This window comes from Tachypleus tridentatus, chromosome 11 (assembly GCF_004210375.1).
Source record: "Tachypleus tridentatus isolate NWPU-2018 chromosome 11, ASM421037v1, whole genome shotgun sequence".
NCBI lineage: Eukaryota > Metazoa > Arthropoda > Merostomata > Xiphosura > Limulidae > Tachypleus > Tachypleus tridentatus.
In genome coordinates, this window is record NC_134835.1 from 32,069,125 (window position 1) to 32,090,144 (window position 21,020).

A 21,020-nucleotide genomic window follows, 5' to 3' on the forward strand; every position below is an offset into this window, starting at 1 on the left:
CTTCATGACGCAAAAAATGCGCTACGCATTTTGGGACCGTGAGGTACGCTGTACGAGGGACCGACTGCCGCTGAAAAATAACCTAATACCTGGCAATGGGTATTGTTGATTTGACGCCTATCCTATGATTTATCAAAACAAACCTTTTACTGCTATGTGTAGATGTCCCTTCGTGGATGTCTGTGTATTTACAACGCTATAAACCGGGTTTCGATATCCATGACACCTTATTAACTTTCCAAGTATCTTTGTGCAAGAATTCTAAACATTTAAACAAACCTTAGTAAGTACTTTTAAATATTGTTTAATCAGACATAATGGTATTACACTTGATGTCATATTCTATGTTTTATTATGTCTATTTGAAATAGAAGAAAATTAGTTGTAATTTTCTGTTGTTTCTTAGCGCAAATAATGGGCTATTTTCTCACTATCTACTTACATACGGACTCACCATTAACCTATCGGAGAATATAACAGTTGTTACAAAATATAAATTATTAAGAAGTTTATTTCTGAATACTTATAGGCTAATTTTATCTTTTTTAAATAATGAAATTATAACTTATGAGTTTCTAAATATTAATTTTTATTAGATTTTATTGTTTTCGAATCATGTGGCAGAGAAAGGCTGCTTGACCATACGCGTTGCATTTTCCACGCACCTTTCGTGTTTTTACAGTTAAGTAAAACATGTTTAATGAGGTATCTGTGTTCTGCCCCACAGAGGCATCGAAATCAGGTTTTTAGAGTTCCAAGTCAGTACATGTACCGCCTTAGCAATTATATATCTTAGAGTTTGTTTGTTTGTTTCGAATTTTGTGCAAAGCTACAGAAGAGCTATCTACAGAAGCCGCCCCTAATTTAGCAGGGAAGGCAGCTAGTCATCACCACCCACCGCCAACTCTCGGGCTACAATTTTATCAACGAATAGTGGAAGTGACCGTTACATTATAAGGCCTCCAGGCTAAAAAGGCAAGTTTGGTGTGACAGAAATTCAAACCTGTGACCCTCAAATTGCGAGACAAGCGCCCTAACCACCTGGCAATGTCGGTCCATATCTTAGAGAATTTTTGCTCTAATTCATAATTTGCTTAACAAATAATAACATGAGTACCTAAGAACCACTAACAGCTTCCTGGTTTTACCTCAAATTACCAAAAATGTCAAGTTTTTTTAGCAGCGTTTTTCCTTGTTGGCGGTGGGTAGCGATGACTTGATTCCTTCCCTCTAGTCTTACACAGCGAAATTAGAGACGATTAGAGTAGATAGCCCAAAAGTTACTTTGCGCGAAATTCAAAACAAACAAACAAACATTCGATAAGAGAAATTCTCTGCTATTAGAAATAAAGCTAAACGTAATAAATACCCCGCTAGTACAGCGGTATGTCTCCGGATTTCCAACACTAAAATCAGGGATTCGATTCCCCTCGGTGGGCTCAGCAGATAGCTCGATGTGGCTTTTCTATAAGAAAACACACATACTAAACGTAATAAATCAGTTATTTGAAATAGTTATAGGTGGACCTTTTGAAAGAGCTATAGGGTTATACAGTTTTTATCATTTTATATCAATACTGAATATTTGTAGTTACATTTGTATTAACACCTCAAGCATCGTAGTATTTTTTTTAGTAGTGACATCTGCCGTACACATTAAAAACAGTTTTATGTTTTACAGTCTTACGTCCAGATCAGTAAGTAAAAAAACAATATTAAACTTCCCTCCTTCTATAATTACTAAGAAATTCCTTGGTGGGCTACATTAAACTTTTATTGATCAAGATTACTGTTTGTTTGGCCAGAATGTTGACGGTTTCCAAGATATATGTCCAAGTAGCATAATATGTCTCGCTAATGTAAACAAGGCTGTTGTATAAAATTAAATCGCAAGGCCTAACACAAGGTTTTCTTCTTCATCAAGTCAAGATAAACATTAAACATAATTTCAACAACGTTCGTAGCTCAACAACATTATTGCAATACAAATTAGGTAAAATTACTTACGTTAACCCTGCGGCAGTTAGAGTCGTTAAATAGCTGGATATAACAAGATTATTTTCTTTTTACATCTCTTCCAACTTCGAATTTAAAAAATTACCGAAATGTTGTTTGGAAACACGAGAAATCTATCGATCTATATGGAAATACTGGCTTCTTTCAAATAATTTAATTCTGGAACCAACAACGTTGTATTTTTTTAGTGTTTTAATGCGTGTTCTTTGGGAGTTAGGCCCAGCATGGCCAGGTGGTTAAGGTGCTCGACTTGTAATCCCCGTCACACCAAACATGTTCGCCCTTTCAGCCGATCAATCCCACTATTTGTTGGTAAAAGAGTAGCCCAAGAGTTAGCGGTGGATTGTGATGACTAGCTGCCTTCCCTCTTGTCTTACACTGTTAAATTAGGGACGGCTAGCGCAGATAACCCTCGTGTAGTTTTACGCGAAATTCAAAAACAAACAAACAAATCTCGTAAACGATTTAGTTTCTTTGGAATTTCACGCTAGGCTACACAATGGTTATTAGTGTTCCTAACGTTTTTTTTTGTTTGTGTTTTTGAATTTCGCACAAAGCTACTCGAGAGCTATCTGCGCTAGCCGTCCCTAATTTAACAGTGTAAGACTAGAGGGAAGGCAGCTAGTCATCACCGCCCACCGCTAACTCTTGGGCCACTCTCTTATCAACGAATAGGGGGATTGACCGTTACACTATAACGCCCCCACGGCTGAAAGGGCAAGCATGTTTGGTGCGACCGAGATTCGAACCCGCGACCCTCGGATTACGAGAAGAACGCCTTAACACCCTTCGCCATGCCAAGCCACTGTTCCTAACGTAATAGTGATAGATTGGAGGGAATGCAAATATTTAACCCCTAGCACCGACAACTCTTTGGTTAATGTTTTATCAAATTGCAACTTTATAATAGACTCACTGTGTGAGGGATAATCAGACATAATACCCACAGCTTGGGAAACAAGTGTTCTTACCACCAGACCATTCTGGGCCGCCTTATAAGCACTTAGCAATGTAAATATATAGAAATGAATAAATACTCTGCTGAGATGACATAATTTTTAATATATACATTTATTTAACACTTAAGCTTTACTAAAAATATTTAACAGCCAGTTTCTGTTAAAAATAAATTACTCAAGTGTGTATGTGTGTATACGACATCGATTGTTTGCTTGTTTTCGAATTTCGCACAAAGCTACTCGAGGGCTATCTGTGTTAGCCGTCCCTAATTTAGCAGTGTAAGACTAGAGGGAAGGCAGTTAGTCATCACCACCCACCGCCAACTCTTGGGCTACTATTTTACCAACGAATAGTGGGATTGACCGTCACATTATTACGCCCCCACGGCTGAAAGGGCGAGCATGTTTGGCGCGACGGGGATGCGAACCCTCGACCCTCGGATTACGAGTCGCACGCCTTAACACGCTTGGCCATGCCGGGCCACAAGACATCGAATAAAACCTTTTTGCCGTATGTTTTATTTAGAAAAACTGTACAACTATGAATTTAAAATAACCGATGTTGTTTTTGTGAAACTTTATTGGTTTGAATTTCGCGCAAAGCAACTAAAGAGCTATCTGCGCTAGCCGTCCCTAATTTAGTAACGTAAGACTAGAGGGAAGGCAGCTAGTTATCACCACCCACTCTTGGGCTACTCTTTTCCATGTTTGTTGTGAAGGGGATTCGAAGCCGCGACCCTTAGATTGTGAGCCAAGTGCCTTAACCACCTGGCCATGCCGGGTCTGTCTTATGATTGTGGTTGAAAGTTTAAGTTTATTTGGCAAAGGGTGTATAGTTTGTAATCTTAGAATCTAGTGCATAAAACAGCATGCACTTATTTGTGAAAAGATCTGGTATATGTGATATTTATAGTGCTTTCTTAAACAGACACCTAGTGGCGCAGTTGTATATCTGCGGAATTATATCGCTAGAAACCAACTTGCGATAGCCCTTCGTGTAACTTTGTGTTAACAACAAACAACGAAGTTTTATTGAATAACTTATTGATCTTAAAGAGTCGCCCTATTGTGCAACAGGGGTATGTTTAGAACGTTAGAAAACGGGTTTCGATATCTGGGACAGGCAGAGCAGAGATGGCCCTTCGTGTAGCTTTGTGCTTAAATTGAAACGAACTGAAATATTCCGGCAACAATGAGACGTATGAATTGATGTTTGGTTCATTTTCTCACGAATAGTTATTTTCTAGCTCAGTGTTCCTGAACACGATAATTTCAAGGCTGTAGATATCAGCTTTGCATTTATAAAAATATTCAATATTAATAATGTTTAATATCCGTGACGACGAGAAACTTACTTGAAGAAATAACGTGTAGAAAAGACCGCTGGTACGGATATTAAAACTTTAATTAAAATAAAGTACAAAACAACGTTTCAACCGGTCGTCTTTGGTAACCTAAAGAAGACCTAAGAAGGTCGAAATGTTGTTCCGTACTTTATTTTAGTTGAGAATTTAATATTCATTCCAGCCGTCTTTAAAATAATATTGAATGTGCTGTAAACATATCATTTTAAAACATTTAGTTCGTTCAGAGAACACGTGTCTTCACCACCTTGCAATAGACTGTCCTATTGACCATATCTGTTTTCTGGTCAGCAGAGAAGTTAAGGAAAACACCACATAAGATAAGTTCTGAATACACTCTGTTATCACCTTGAAACTGAAGTCTTATGAGACTGCAAGTGGATTTGACGATCATTCTGTTTACTACAGTTTTCGTTACCACAGAATTAACATTCACACTATTACGTAAATCTACACATTGTGTTACGACTTTAACGTTACGCATTTAGCATCGCGTCCTTTGCATACGTTACTGAATTTAACCCAAGAACCAAATCGAAGCTGAAAGTATGTGCAAACACACTTCCTTGATAAAGGCGCTACATTCGCATCCGCTAGGTCTAGAGTGTATAATTGTGTTTTCAAAGCATTCGGTATGTTAGACGAGAGTATATTTCCCGGTGCACTAGAACATGAATATGCTTTCTGTCGAGTGACGTAACTGAACATGGATGGATTTCTCCTTCCTGTAGTTTTGAGGAAACAGAGATTTAATCCTTATATGTGATGAGTTGTAACTGGGTTAAAACTCATGGGATTTACATATCATTTCGTCCAAAGCTCAGTCAGTCTGTCTTTTTACTTATTCGTGTCTATGGTGAGAAAGGTTAAATATTATATTTGGTGAAAAACCTGTATGGTTGAAGGACATGTATTATCATAAACATATCTGTGGATAGACAAACATCTAAAGTATTTCGTAACATTCAAATTTGGTAACAAAATTCTAATTCATTTCTAATTTTCGTAAACTTAGTCCTATTATCACATTTTTTTTAAAAATCAAAGAAATACATTTCTTAAGCATGTAAGGAATAGTCGAAATTACCAGAAAAGTAAGGGATAGTTTAGAATGTAAGGAATAGTTACAATTCTTAGGATGGTAAGGAATAGTCATATTTCTTAAGAATGTAAAGGAAAGTCACAATTTGTAAGAATGTAAGGGACAGTCACAATTTGTAAGAATGTAAGGGATAATCACAATTTTTTAGAATGTAAGGGATAGCCACAATTTGTAAGAATGTAAGGGATAGTCACAATTTGTAAGAATGTAAGGGATAGTCACAATTTTAAGAATGTAAGGGATAGTCACAATTTTAAGAATGTAAGGGATAGTCACAATTTGTAAGAATGTAAGGTACAGTCACAATTTGTAAGAATGTAAGGTACAGTCACAATTTGTAAGAATGTAAAGGATAGTCACAATTTGTAAGAATGTAGGGGACAGTCACAATTTGTAAGAATGTAAGGGATAGTCACAATTTGTAAGAATGTAAGGTACAGTCACAATTTGTAAGAATGTAAAGGATAGTCACAATTTGTAAGAATGTAAGGGATAGTCACAATTTGTAAGAATGTAAGGGATAGTCACAATTTTTTAGAATGTAAGGGACAGTCACAATTTGTAAGAATGTAAGGGATAGTCACAATTTTTTAGAATGTAAGGGACAGCCACAATTTGTAGGGAAGGGAAGAACAAGTTGAATATTTTAGGGTTGTTTTTTCCAGTTTTAACTTTCCAATCTACTGACCTCTAGGATATTTTCTATTTAATGCTTTTGGTCAGTGAAGATAAAGATTTTTCGTGTTAAAATTGTCTTTCGAACCATTTCTATCTCAGAACATGGAAGACATTGTGCTTCCATGTTCACTTTTCATTGTAGCAAGACGCATAGAATAAAACACAAGAACATCGTTCAGTTGTTCGAGCTTTATTAGTTTGCGAGTTGTTAGAATTTGGTTTTTCTTACTAGAACAACGTAACTCAAAATGCTGGTAAACGGACATTACTACAGGTTACACATTAGAAGACTTGTGGTTTACTCTTTCGACAGTTACGGAAAATTATTGTATCACAAACAGGAAATCGTATTGGAAGGTTAATTTATGATGTGGACTGGCTGTGGCCAATGGACTTATACTTCATTCAAGTCGCTATTACAGAATATGGAGTGAAGGTCAGATGGTGATACCCACCATTCATTTTAATAGGTGACAATACGGGAATACACAATCTTGGAAGTCGATCAAAAATACGAAATAGGAGAACCTGATTGGATGTTCTTGATTGACCAGAGCAACTAAATAACATCTAGAAAGAAAGAAAGACAGCGAGTATCTCAGAAGTTGATGTGAGCGCGTGATCCATTATATGCCATATTAATGACTCCATAAGATTCACACAAGGAGGACCGGAGGCACAATCTTGTTTACGTAACACAACAAATGAAACAGTTTTAATATCACAGACATGACTGAGAGAAGAACCCTAGTGCTTTTAGTATTTCGAATAACGTTCAATACGGTCAGAAATAAGCAAGATCTTACGTTTAATTTTGAACTGGTTGTTATTTAAGTTTACGATACTTAAGTGTTGAGAAACATTAAACACGTATACAAGTAACAGTAACAGTTAGCTTAATATCTCGAACGTTGGCCAGCATGCATAACGTTGCGAGGGAAACAAATAAAAAATTCACGACACTTTTTCAAATATATTAATTCAGCTCAACTTGTTTTTTTCTTTCTCTTATTACTGGTAATAAAACTGTCACATTTCAACTCAGAAATAGCTAGAAAGTTCTTTTTTTACGTTATTTATAGTCTTAAAACTCAAGATATTTTAACATTATTTTGAAAAAAAAATTCAAATAATATCACAATAATTTACTAAAACTGCCCGTTTCTCTTAGAGTACGTTTGATCGCCTGTCATTGGATGACATGTTTTACAGAAAAAATGTCTTTTCGTACTCTATTTCTGAATGTGATGGTATGTACAAGATAGATTGCATCAAAATATAGTGGGCTATTTAACAGATAAATCTGTATCAAAATCACCACGTGTGAAAGTTCACAAGAAATAGATGTGGAGATAAACTTAAGATAGATAAGTGAACTTTACAAATAGGCTTATACATCATGAGAAATGGTATTACTTGTTTTTATTACACGAGTATTGTAAACATGATTACATAAATATATTTATATTGTTATTCAGTTTATTAATCCGCAGCGAAATGAAAGATTGAACTTTATTTTTATTATTATTTTCTATTGTGGTTATATTTCTAAGCCTTTTTTTACATAAGGTAGTGGAGTAATATTTCTGGTTATTTTGTACTGATTAAGGTTGCTGTTTTCAAACTGTTTTTGCTATCTTAACTCCTCTCAGCGATTTGGAGCTAACAGGACCAAACTTGAAAGATGGACACAAGGAGTGGTGTCCCTATCTATATAAAGCGTACCCTCTAGTAGGGGCTAAAACGACCCTTGAAGGTCTAACAGAGTAAGCTTACGTGGTCGCTAAACTGAAACATCTCATTAACTTTTGTGTTCGTGAGTTTGAAACTGAATTCGTAACCTCCAGAGATTAGCAAGACCAAAGTAGGTGCACGTGCTTAGCTTATTCTAGAGGCGGATGTCCTAACGGGCAAAGATCGCTTTTGTGGTGATTATAGAAGTAACTTAGGATAATGGAGAACCTTGCTCGGTGCAATGAGACCTCTGTGAGCCATGTTGGAGATCTTGAAACCTCCAGAGGAGCGCAGCTACTTGATATTGTTACGATGGGTTCTCGTATTAACCCTTGGCTAATTAGTTGCAACGCTCAAAGATGAAACATTGTGTTTTCTTTGTCCTTCTCCGATTAAACTTCCGCAACGGCTTACCCGAAACCCATACAGATCTGTATCTAATTCAATGGATATACCAGTTTCTTACTTATCTCATAAAATCACTATTTAGTAAAACAAATCAAACGGTTGTGTTATTCTTTATCATCTACCCACTTTTCTCCAGTGAGATCATCCTGCCTATCATCCTGATTTTGTTTGATTATAGTGAAGCACAAAGCTGCTCAATGGGCTATTTGTGCTCTACAGACATACTGCTGTACCACGGGGAGGCTTTATATTTTGACATTAAGTTCAATGTCTCCGCTAAAGCGGGGTTGGTGTTGAATCGTGTCGGGCCTAATGAGAGTTTAGTTATATTGGTGAGATGTGTTGTTATGCAGTGATTTTTCTTCTTTATCAAACTACCCTTTCGCTGCTTACAAAAATGAAACCAATATAATCTTTATATGCATATATAAACGCCTACTTGATTGGTTATTGGTTATTTTGAATTTCGCTCGAAGATACTCAAGGGCTAGCTGCGCTAGCCGTCCCTAATTTAGTGGAGTAAGACTAGAGGGAAGGAAGCTGGTCATCACCACCCACCGCCAACTATTTGATTGCTTGTGTATCAACGAATAGTGAGATTGAGCGTCGCATAACAACACCACCACTTCTGAAAGAGCGAGCATGTTCAGTGTGACGGGGATTTGAACCTGCGGCCCTCAAACTGAGAGGCGAGTGTCCTAACTACTTGGCCAGTGAAATACGTCAATATTGAGAGGCGAGTGTCCCAACTATTTGGCCAGTGAAATACGTCAGTTAGTTTAGTTCCGTGTAGTTTCTACAGTACATGTTTCAGCGATGACTTAAGAACCCGGTTCGAATCCCCGAACGACACCGAAATTATTTTTACTAGTTCATTGTTGGTGAGAGTCCCCCGCTGGTACAGTGGTAAGTCTACGGATTTACAACGCTAAAATCAGGGGATTCGATTCCCCTTGGTGGACTCAGCAGTTAGCCCGATGTGGCTTTCCTAAAAGAAAACACACACACACACACACACACACACTTATAGTTGGTGAGACGTTATATCTTTTTTAATAACAAGTTTTATACGACACTGCCTAGTGGTTCTTATGAACAATTCTTATCGTTTTAAGATTCATTTACAGTTTCATATTTATATCTTATGAATTACTGAGTTTACGACTCTCTTTGTAATCTTCCGTTTCCCCTGCAAAGTTATCTAACAGCGAGAAAGAACATATTACATCTAGATATAACTTTGTAGTAATGAAGATTGTTCTTGGCCCGGCATGGCCAAACGTGTTAAGGCGTGCGACTCGTAATCTGAGGGTCACGGGTTTGCATTCTTGTCGCGCCAAACATGCTCGCCCTTCCAGCCGTGGGGGCGTTATCATGTTACGGTCAATCCCACTATTCGTAGGTAAAAGAGTAGCCCAAGAGTTGGCGGTGGGTGGTGATGACTAGCTGCCTTCCCTCTAGTATTACACTGGTAAATTATGGACGGCTAGCGCAGATAGCTCTCGTGTAGCTTTGCGCGAAATTCATAAGCAACACATGTTTTGTGAATCGATTCTGTTAGTTTGGGATTTTCTAATGTTTGTCTATTTTTACGGGAAAAGTACTGAATGTTTGGTATCAGGTTTGGTATCAGAGATACATTGGAAGACTTTATAAATCTATGCTTTAGATATAAAACCTATCAGAACTTTAAAATAACGCAAACCTAGGCCTTCGTACCTCTGGCAAAAAATAACCTGCACTTAGATATTAATGAACAACAGTTGGTTAACTTTTGATCTCAGACTTGGACCGTGGAGTTTATTTCATTTATAACACGCTCTGAAAGCCTGATCACCCCCTGTCTCCATGATTAAGCTAAACTAAAGCGATGTGTAACGATAACAGAGTAGAAACAAATAAGAGTTAATATAATGTCTCCAAAGGTTTTGGACTCATGACTAATGAATAGGTTTGCGCTTTTTAAATGTTTTTTTCTTCTTATCTAAATTAAAGGCTGATGGAAATAAGGATTGATTGAATAACTTTGTGACGAAGTAAAGTACAAACAGTTTAAAAACTCCCAGTCCGCTCAAGCTGTGCTAAAATAAGACCACGGTTCTACTAAATTAAAATACGTTACATGTAACAAAAGAAGTTAGATTTGAAATTTAATAGTTAGAAAGATGGGATGTGAAAAGGAAGCGCAAATTAGCATTGAAGTAAAACTAAGAATAAGGTGGTGTTAAGGTAACAGAATGCGTAAGTTAGTCGTAAGGTAAAACTAAGAATAAGTTAGTTTTAAAGTAAAAAGCGTAAGTTAGTCGTAAGGTAAAACTAAGAATAAGTTAGTTTTAAAGTAAAAAGCGTAAGTTAATCGTAAGGTAAAACTAAGAATAAGTTAGTTTTAAAGTAAAAGAAAGCGTAAGTTAATCGTAAGGTAAAACTAAGAATAAGTTAGTTTTAAAGTAAAAAGCGTAAGTTAATCGTAAGGTAAAACTAAGAATAAGTTAGTTTTAAAGTAAAAGAAAGCGTAAGTTAGTCGTAAGATAAAACTAAGGATTAGTTAGTTTTAAAGTAAAAAGCGTAAGTTAGTCGTAAGGTAAAACTAAGAATAAGTTAGTTTTAAAGTAAAAAGCGTAAGTTAGTCGTAAGGTAAAACTAAGAATAAGTTAGTTTTAAAGTAAAAGAAAGGGTAAGTTAGTCGTAAGGTAAAACTAAGAATAAGTTAGTTTTAAAGTAAAAAGCGTAAGTTAGTCGTAAGGTAAAACTAAGAATAAGTTAGTTTTAAAGTAAAAGCGTAAGTTAGTCGTAAGGTAAAACTAAGAATAAGTTAGTTTTAAAGTAAAAGCGTAAAATTAATCGTAAGGTAAAACTAAGAATAAGTTAGTTTTAGTAAAAGAAAGCGTAAGTTAGTCGTAAGGTAAAACTAAGAATAAGTTAGTTTTAAAGTAAAAGCGTAAGTTAGTCGTAAGGTAAAACTAAGAATAAGTTAGTTTTAAAGTAAAAGAGGGCGTAAGTTAGTCGTAAGGTAAAACTAAGAATAAGTTAGTTTTAAAGTAAAAAGCGTAAATTAATCGTAAGGTAAAACTAAGAATAAGTTAGTTTTAAAGTAAAAGAAAGCGTAAGTTAGTCGTAAGGTAAAACTAAGAATAAGTTAGTTTTAAAGTAAAAAGCGTAAGTTAGTCGTAAGGTAAAACTAAGAATAAGTTAGTTTTAAAGTAAAAGAAAGCGTAAGTTAGTCGTATGGTAAAATTAAGAATAAGGTGGTGTTAAGGTAACAGAAAACGTAAGTTAGTCGTAAGGTAAAATTAAGAATAAGTTAGTTTTAAAGTAAAAAAGCGTAAGTTATCGTAAGGTAAAACTAAGAATAAATTAGTTTTAAGGTAAAAGAAAGCGTAAGTTAGTCGTAAGGTAAAATGACAAATAAGTTAGTCTTAACGTAAAAGAAAGTGTATGTTATTTTAAAGTAAAGAATAAACCTTCTTCGCAAATTTTGTGTTACGCATGACTGAATTCACAGCAAAAGCATTTTGCTCTCGGAACGATAACACTATTAGGAGTTAAACTAGAAGTATGTATTTACGCTAGAACTCGGAACGATAACACTATTAGGAGTTGAACTAGAAGTATGTATTTACGCTAGAACTCGGAACGATAACATTATTAGAAGCTGAACTAGAAGTATGTATTTACGCTAGAACTCGGAACGATAACATTATTAGGAGCTGAACTAGAAGTATGTATTTAAGCTAGAGCTCGGAACGATAACATTATTAGGAACTGAACTAGAAGTATGTATTTACGCTAGAACTCGGAACGATAACATTATTAGGAGCTGAACTAGAAGTATGTATTTAAGCTAGAACTCGGAACAATAACATTATTAGGAACTGAACTTGAAGTATGTATTTAAGCTAGAACTCGGAACAATAACATAATTAGGAGCTGAATAGAAGTGTGTATTTAAGCTAGAACTCGGAACGATAACATTATTAGGAACTGAACTAGAAGTATGTATTTAAGCTAGAACTCGGAACGATAACATTATTAGGAGCTGAACTAGAAGTATGTATTTAAGCTAGAACTCGGAACGATAACATTATTAGGAACTGAACTTGAAGTATGTATTTAAGCTAGAACTCGGAACAATAACATAATTAGGAGCTGAATAGAAGTGTGTATTTAAGCTAGAACTCGGAACGATAACATTATTAGGAGCTGAACTAGAAGTATGTATTTAAGCTAGAACTCGGAACAATAACATTATTAGGAACTGAACTTGAAGTATGTATTTAAGCTAGAACTCGGAACGATAACATTATTAGGAGCTGAACTAGAAGTATGTATTTAAGCTAGAACTCGGAACAATAACATTATTAGGAACTGAACTTGAAGTATGTATTTAAGCTAGAACTCGGAACAATAACATAATTAGGAGTTGAACTAGAAGTATGTATTTAAGCTAGAACTCGGAACTATAACATTATTAGGAACTGAACTAGAAGAATGTATTTACGCTAGAACTCGGAACCATAACATTATTAGGAACTGAACTAGAAGTATGTATTTAAGCTAGAACTCGGAACAATAACATTATTAGGAACTGAACTAGAAGAATGTATTTACGCTAGAACTCGGAACGATAACATTATTAGGAACTGAACTAGAAGTATGTATTTAAGCTAGAACTCGGAACGATAACATTATTAGGAACTGAACTAGAAGTATGTATTTAAGCTAGAACTCGGAACAATAACATAATTAGGAGCTGAATAGAAGTGTGTATTTAAGCTAGAACTCGGAACAATAACATAATTAGGAGCTGAATAGAAGTATGTATTTAAGCAAGAACTCGGAACGATAACATTATTCGGAACTGAACTAGAAGAATGTATTTACGCTAGAACTCGGAACGATAACATTATTAGGAACTGAACTAGAAGTATGTATTTAAGCTAGAACTCGGAACGATAACATTATTAGGAACTGAACTAGAAGAATGTATTTACGCTAGAACTCGGAACGATAACATTATTAGGAACTGAACTAGAAGAATGTATTTACGCTAGAACTCGGAACGATAACATTATTAGGAACTGAACTAGAAGTATGTATTTACGCTAGAGCTCGGAACAATAACATTATTAGGAACTGAACTAGAAGTATGTATTTAAGCTAGAACTCGGAACGATAACATTATTAGGAACTGAACTAGAAGTATGTATTTACGCTAGAACTCGGAACGATAACATTATTAGGAACTGAACTAGAAGTATGTATTTACGCTAGAACTCGGAACGATAACACTATTAGGAGCTGAACTAGAAGTATGTATTTACGCTAGAACTCGGAATGATAACATTATTAGGAACTGAACTAGAAGAATGTATTTCAGCTAGAACTCGGAACGATAACATTATTAGGAACTGAACTAGAAGTATGTATTTACGCTAGAACTCGGAACGATAACATTATTAGGAACTGAACTAAAAGTATGTATTTACACTAGAACTCGGAACGATAACATTATTAGGAGCTGAACTAGAAGTATGTATTTAAGCTAGAACTCGGAACATAACATTATTAGGAACTGAACTAGAAGAATGTATTTACGCTAGAACTCGGAACAATAACATTATTAGGAACTGAACTAGAAGAATGTATTTACGCTAGAACTCGGAACAATAACATTATTAGGAACTGAACTAGAAGAATGTATTTACGCTAGAACTCGGAACGATAACATTATTAGGAACTAAACTTGAAGTATGTATTTAAGCTAGAACTCGGAACAATAACATAATTAGGAGCTGAATAGAAGTGTGTATTTAAGCTAGAACTCGGAACTATAACATTATTAGGAACTGAACTAGAAGTATGTATCTAAGCTAGAACTCGGAACGATAACATTATTAGGAACTGAACTAGAAGAATGTATTTTCGCTAGAACTCGGAACGATAACATTATTAGGAGCTGAACTAGAAGTATGTATTTAAGCTAGAACTCGGAACTATAACATTATTAGGAACTGAACTAGAAGAATGTATTTACGCTAGAACTCGGAACTATAACATTATTAGGAACTGAACTAGAAGTATGTATTTAAGCTAGAACTCGGAACAATAACATTATTAGGAACTGAACTAGAAGAATGTATTTACGCTAGAACTCGGAACGATAACATTATTAGAACTGAACTAGAAGTATGTATTTAAGCTAGAACTCGGAACGATAACATTATTAGAACTGAACTAGAAGTATGTATTTAAGCTAGAACTCGGAACAATAACATAATTAGGAGCTGAATAGAAGTGTGTATTTAAGCTAGAACTCGGAACAATAACATAATTAGGAGCTGAATAGAAGTATGTATTTAAGCAAGAACTCGGAACGATAACATTATTCGGAACTGAACTAGAAGAATGTATTTACGCTAGAACTCGGAACGATAACATTATTAGGAACTGAACTAGAAGTATGTATTTAAGCTAGAACTCGGAACGATAACATTATTAGGAACTGAACTAGAAGAATGTATTTACGCTAGAACTCGGAACGATAACATTATTAGGAACTGAACTAGAAGTATGTATTTAAGCTAGAACTCGGAACGATAACATTATTAGGAACTGAACTAGAAGAATGTATTTACGCTAGAACTCGGAACGATAACATTATTAGGAGCTGAATAGAAGTATGAATTTACGCTAGGACTCGGAACAATAACATTATTAGGAGCTGAATAGAAGTATGAATTTACGCTAGAACTCGGAACAATAACATTATTAGGAGCTGAATAGAAGTATGTATTTACGCTAGAACTCGAAACTATAACATTATTAGGAACTGAACTAGAAGTATGTATTTAAGCTAGAACTCGGAACGATAACATTATTAGGAACTGAACTAGAAGAATGTATTTACGCTAGAACTCGGAACGATAACAATATTAGGAACCGAACTAGAAGTATGTATTTACGCTAGAACTCGGAATGATAACGTTATTAGGAACTGAACTAAAAGTATGTATTTAAGCTAGAACTCGGAACGATAACATTATTAGGAACTGAACTAGAAGAATGTATTTACGCTAGAACTCGGAACGATAACATTATTAGGAACTGAACTAGAAGTATGTATTTACGCTAGAACTCGGCACGATAACATTATTAGGAACTGAACTAGAAGTATGTATTTAATCTAGAACTCGGAACGATAACATTATTAGGAGCTGAACTAGAAGTATGTATTTACGCTAGAACTCGGAATGATAACATTATTAGGAACTGAACTAGAAGTATGTATTTAAGCTAGAACTCGGAACGATAACATTATTAGGAGCTGAAGAGAAGTATGTATTTACGCTAGAACTCGGAACAATAACATTATTAGGAGCTGAACTAGAAGTATGTATTTAAGCTAGAACTCGGAACAATAACATTATTAGGAGCTGAATAGCAGTATGTATTTAAGCTAGAACTCGGAACGATAACATTATTAGGAGCTGAACTAGAAGTATGTATTTAAGCTAGAACTCGGAAGGATAACATTATTAGGAGCTGAACTAGAAGTATGTATTTACGCTAGAGCTCGGAACGATAACACTATTAGGAGCTGAACTAGAAGTATTTATTTAAGCTAGAACTCGGAAGGATAACATTATTAGGAGCTGAACTAGAAGTATGTATGTACGCTAGAACTTGGAACAATAACATTATTAGGAGCTGAACTAGAAGTATGTATTTAAGCTAGAACTCGGAAGGATAACATTATTAGGAGCTGAACTAGAAGTATGTATTTAAGCTAGAACTCGGAAGGATAACATTATTAGGAGCTGAACTAGAAATATGTATTTAATCTAGAACTCGGAACGATAACACTATTAGGAGCTGAACTAGAAGTATGTATTTAAGCTAGAACTCGGAAGGATAACATTATTAGGAGCTGAACTAGAAATATGTATTTAAGCTAGAACTCGGAAGGATAATTATTAGGAGCTGAACCAGAAGTATATATTTAAGCTAGAATTCGGAAGGATAACATTATTAGGAGCTGAACTAGAAGTATGTATTTAATCTAGAACTCGGAACGATAACACTATTAGGAGCTGAACTAGAAGTATGTATTTAAGCTAGAACTCGGAATGATAACACTATTAGGAGCTGAACTAGAAGTTTGTATTTAATCTAGAACTCGGAACGATAACACTATTAGGAGCTGAACTAGAAGTATGTATTTAATCTAGAACTCGGAACGATAACACTATTAGAGCTGAACTAGAAGTATGTATTTGATCTAGAACTTGGAAGGATAACATTATTAGAGCTGAACTAGAAGTATGTATTTAATTTAGAATGCACAGAGAATTGTCAGAAGTTTGAAAAGCTTGCTAATATAAGAATTTAATAACATGCTACAAAACAGTAAACAATGTGGGCGAATTAAATAGTTTCGAAGTGGATCATTAGCAAATCAATTTCGGATATTTATATCATTAGGATTCTCCATTGAATATTAGATATACGTTAAAGAGTTCGCCTGACAAGGTCTATGATTAACGTAAAGGCTTTGAATGTTTGATTGACTAAAATTCAGTCAATAAAATTGACATCATAACGTCGTAGATTAACGTCGCCTGGGAGTTTGACACTTTGGTGTTATTAAAACATTGAAACACGTTCTACCACTGACAGGTGAAAAGTAGACCTTCGAGATTAGCAGATTCCTGGCAATGGGTTTAATTATAACGAACTAAAATTCGTCACTATTCTGTGTCGTGGCAAATGAACGTCTATAAACTCGCGCGCAGGGTAATGAGTTCTTTACGTTGATTCGGTGATAACATTTGAAAACATCTTGTCAAATTGACGTCAGTGAGTTGAATCTTAAATGAAAGCTGTGGACATGTGAACTTCAAACGAAAACCAGCATATTAGATAACATGATGTGATGAGTTTGTTTACGATTCACTACTAAACGCACGCTGTTTATTAAAACAAGAATTATATACACAGAGTTCTTCAATGTATGTCGTACTGTTTAGGAAAACACCCGTGAAACTGCCAAATTTATGTCACACGGGAGAGTTAATAAAATGAAGTTCTCTAGTAATTCTAAGTAACTGTTACAGATCTATGAATTTGTTTGTTGATTGGCTATTGTTGAAATTAGGTTCAAAAGCTTAAAATTTAACGAACAGTTCATTTTAAAAGTGTGCATGAGGTCATTGTTGGCTCCAAAGGTTTTTCTAGGTTTTATCAGCAAGATTGTTTAAGCATCTTTTGAGATTATTTGATAAGAATCAAAAGTATTTTAAGTTTCCTTACTGTCATAATCATTGTAGATGTGCGGTGATGCAGTCACAAGGTGGTCTACCACTACAAGAACGCAGAAGAATGAAACACAAGCTTTGAACAAAGAAGTCGAAGACATCTTAGCAGAAGTTCAGAAGAAAAGGAACGCCAGTGACGACCTATATTGAGAAAAGGCAACATATAACATTACTAATTACAGTAAGGAAGGAATACCCGATGAAGAAACCAATGAGTTAAGTGAAAACTGGAAATATTGTAGATATTTCGTATTTATATGATAGATACATGATACATCAAATGGGACAGTCACTTTGAAGACAAATTAGCAAAATCATACTGGACACATAAAATAAATAGTTATTTATTGTAAGCACTTTCTCGTGGATGAATTCAAAGATAAACTAGAAATTACCTGTATTACAAAGTATAAACGATGACTGAAGTGGATATAATGATATAAAATTACTTCAATAAACGTTTTATTAAACGATTTTCATACTTTTATTGGGTTTCATGGATTCATTTCGTGATATATATTTTAACATGTTAAACTGAAGACGTCAAGATCAATATATGTGTCTTAATCCATTAACTTTTTATTAAAGGTATTAACCACTATTGTAGTGTATTAATAAGCACTGAGTTAAAGAGAATCTACACTTTCAAAACACGACAATCTGAAGAAACTGACTATTAGAGAAATACTTAAACAAAATATTTTGTGTGAATTAGCAAGAACATTTCGCACAAAGAAATCATTTTATTGGATCAGCGATAAGTCGAAGGACTTACAGTGCTAAAATCCGGGTTCGATTCCTCGTGACGGGCAGAGGGAATATAGCCAGTTATGTGGCTGGGCGCTAAATTAACAACAAGAACGACATAAACATATAAACCCACGTTGATTTAAGGCACAGTTTAAATTTTGAGGTTTAAATTTGAAGTTCAGGTTGATAAACAGATACTTGAAGGGTATTGATTTAACGGAATTCATAGTAAATCTTGTACAATCACCAGGTTTTCTCAATTTTTTTTTGAAATTCGCTCAAGGATATACGAGGACTATCTGTGCTAGTCGTCTCTAATTTAGTAGTGTAAGACTAGAGAGAAGGCAGCTATTCATCACCACCCACCACCAACTCTTGGGCTACTCTTTTACCAACGAATAGTGAGATTGACTGTCACATTATAACGCCCCTACGGCTGAAAGGGCTAGCATGTTTGGTGCGAAGGAGACTCAAACCTGCAGCCTCAGATTATGAGTCGATTGCGTTAACCACCCGGCCATGGCGGGACTTTTTGTCAAATAAGAAATGCTACAACTCGAGTCTTCAATCAACAGGTAAGTTTATTCTCCCAAAGCAATATATTGTAAATAGACATTAAATACTAATGTTTACTGGTATATAGGAACAAAATACCATTGAATTTTGTTTTATGTTTTAATGTTACGTTAATCATTTTATATCGTATTTTTCTTATTATTTAAAAAGCTATCTATCATCGAGACTGAAATTTTCTTTCAGATAAATATGTTACAAAACCTGATCTAGTGGGCTACATAAACCAATAACAGCTGAATATACACATTTTAGATATCTGGTGCTTTTGAAGTTCGGATTTACAACGCTAAAATCAGGGTTCGATTCCCTCGGTGGGCTGAGCAGATAGCCCTTTGTGGCTTTGCTATAAGAAAACACGCTTTTGAAGTTACGTTATAACAAGATATTAACGTTCATTGGATAACTGATAAGTATTTCTATAGGTGCTTATCTGAGTAAGTTTCAATTCAGACTAATCAAAGATAATTAGATATTTATCATCTCCAAGGTGAAAATATGTTAACGTATTTTTTATGGCTCAGGTAAAACTACACGAACAGAGGGAAGCGTGTGGACAGCGCTGAGAAATATATTAAACTAAAAATTACCTTATTGTTTGAAATATATAAAAAAAAGACACATCTTTAACTTGAAGACAGAAAGTGTGGGCGAAGTTTTATGGATCTATGTATTCAAGTTATTAATGGAGTTTGTTTGAGGTGCTTTTTCCCTCTTGTTGACGATGAAATGCTTTATTACGTAATAGGTTTTGGAAAGGTTAATTTATTGGTTGAAGCAGGGGTTCTGAATTTTCTACGGAGGCGCTGATATATATTAAAAACTGTCTATGTTAGCAAATTAAATTGTAGCTCAAAATAAACAAATATTATGAAATGGAAGGTTGGAGCTAGTTGCACTTTATTATAATTTTGTTATTCTGTTTACTGAGAAATATATTTTAATTTGCCTTTCGAAATGGAATTAGAAGCCCGATATTCTTATGACTTCATCATCATAATGCTCCCCAGTGGTGTATGTCTGCGGACTTACAACGCTAAAAACTGGGTTTCGATACCCGTGGTGGGCAGAGCACAGATAGCCCATCGTGTAGCAAACCAACAACAACAACAATCATCATAATAATAATTGCTATTTGTTTTAGAAACTTTGATTCTAAACTGGTATACACGAATTAACTTGGTAACCAACAGGTTTGAGTATTTTATCTGGAAAAGTAATACCAGAGATTAATGGAAATACATTATTATATTGTATAAAGAAGGAACATAATACATAGCATACTAGTAATGAAACAAAGAAGGCTCTTTCTAATTTTGTTCCTGAACATTTGTTCCAGTTCCTCTCCTTCCATAACTAATCTTCTTTAGTGCTTTCTCAGACGTACTACGCACTAATTGTTCTTCCCTGGCGGAAATGACCTGTGACTAATGGCAGTATTTATGTTGAATAAAAACGTTAAAACACGAGACCAGCGTAAATACTGACGTTACTTGTTGAATAACCCGGATAAAAACGTCACAAACAGAGTCAGAGAGACAATACGTATTTTCTTTGTCCATAAGCAGTTCGATGGTCATTCAGAGTCTGAACTTTGTGGGTTTAGAAATAACGTAGTGGGAACGTTTTGAGGTGTGGCGTTTCGTGTGGTAAGGTTAACGCCCAGGTTCTGCTTTGTTTGAATCCACTTTTATTGTTTAGAAAGATAAACGAAGAGAGATAAAAAAGAATGGTGCTCTTTGCTACAAATATTACTAATGTTTTAATACATTTCAGTTCTAAATAAAGCTGATTTTTCGATGTGAATAAACACATTAGCGGAGAGATCTTTCAACAAATTATATCATTGAAATTACTGAAAGAGACGATAGAAACGTGTAGATTTTGTTCTGTGAAAATGGTGTTTCAACCGTGTGGGGTTCGTTTTCTCAGGGGTATTTTTCCCGATGTTTCTCAATATACGTTTCGATAAAACGTGTGTGATATTTCAAGTTGTCTACGATGCTAAAATCAAGGGTTTGATTCTCCTCGGTTGATACACTAGAAAACCTGATGTGACTTTGCTATAAGAAAACAAACACTCATTTCTTTTACTACTTTTACTAAAGTTATATGATGTTAT

The 21,020-nt window shown here is 35.0% G+C and overlaps 1 protein-coding gene across 2 annotated transcripts in view; it reads right to left on the reverse strand.

Moving 5' to 3' along the window:
- Window positions 1-21,020, reverse strand: part of LOC143231458 (short neuropeptide F-like) — a 40,638-nt gene that overhangs the window by 4,969 nt on the left and 14,649 nt on the right. For both annotated transcript variants that reach the window (XM_076465994.1, XM_076465993.1), the window contains exon 2: window positions 17,571-17,716. In XM_076465994.1, the coding sequence (XP_076322109.1) occupies window positions 17,571-17,676 (106 nt within the window). In that variant the 5' untranslated portion in view covers window positions 17,677-17,716. The remainder of the gene's footprint in view (window positions 1-17,570; window positions 17,717-21,020) is intronic.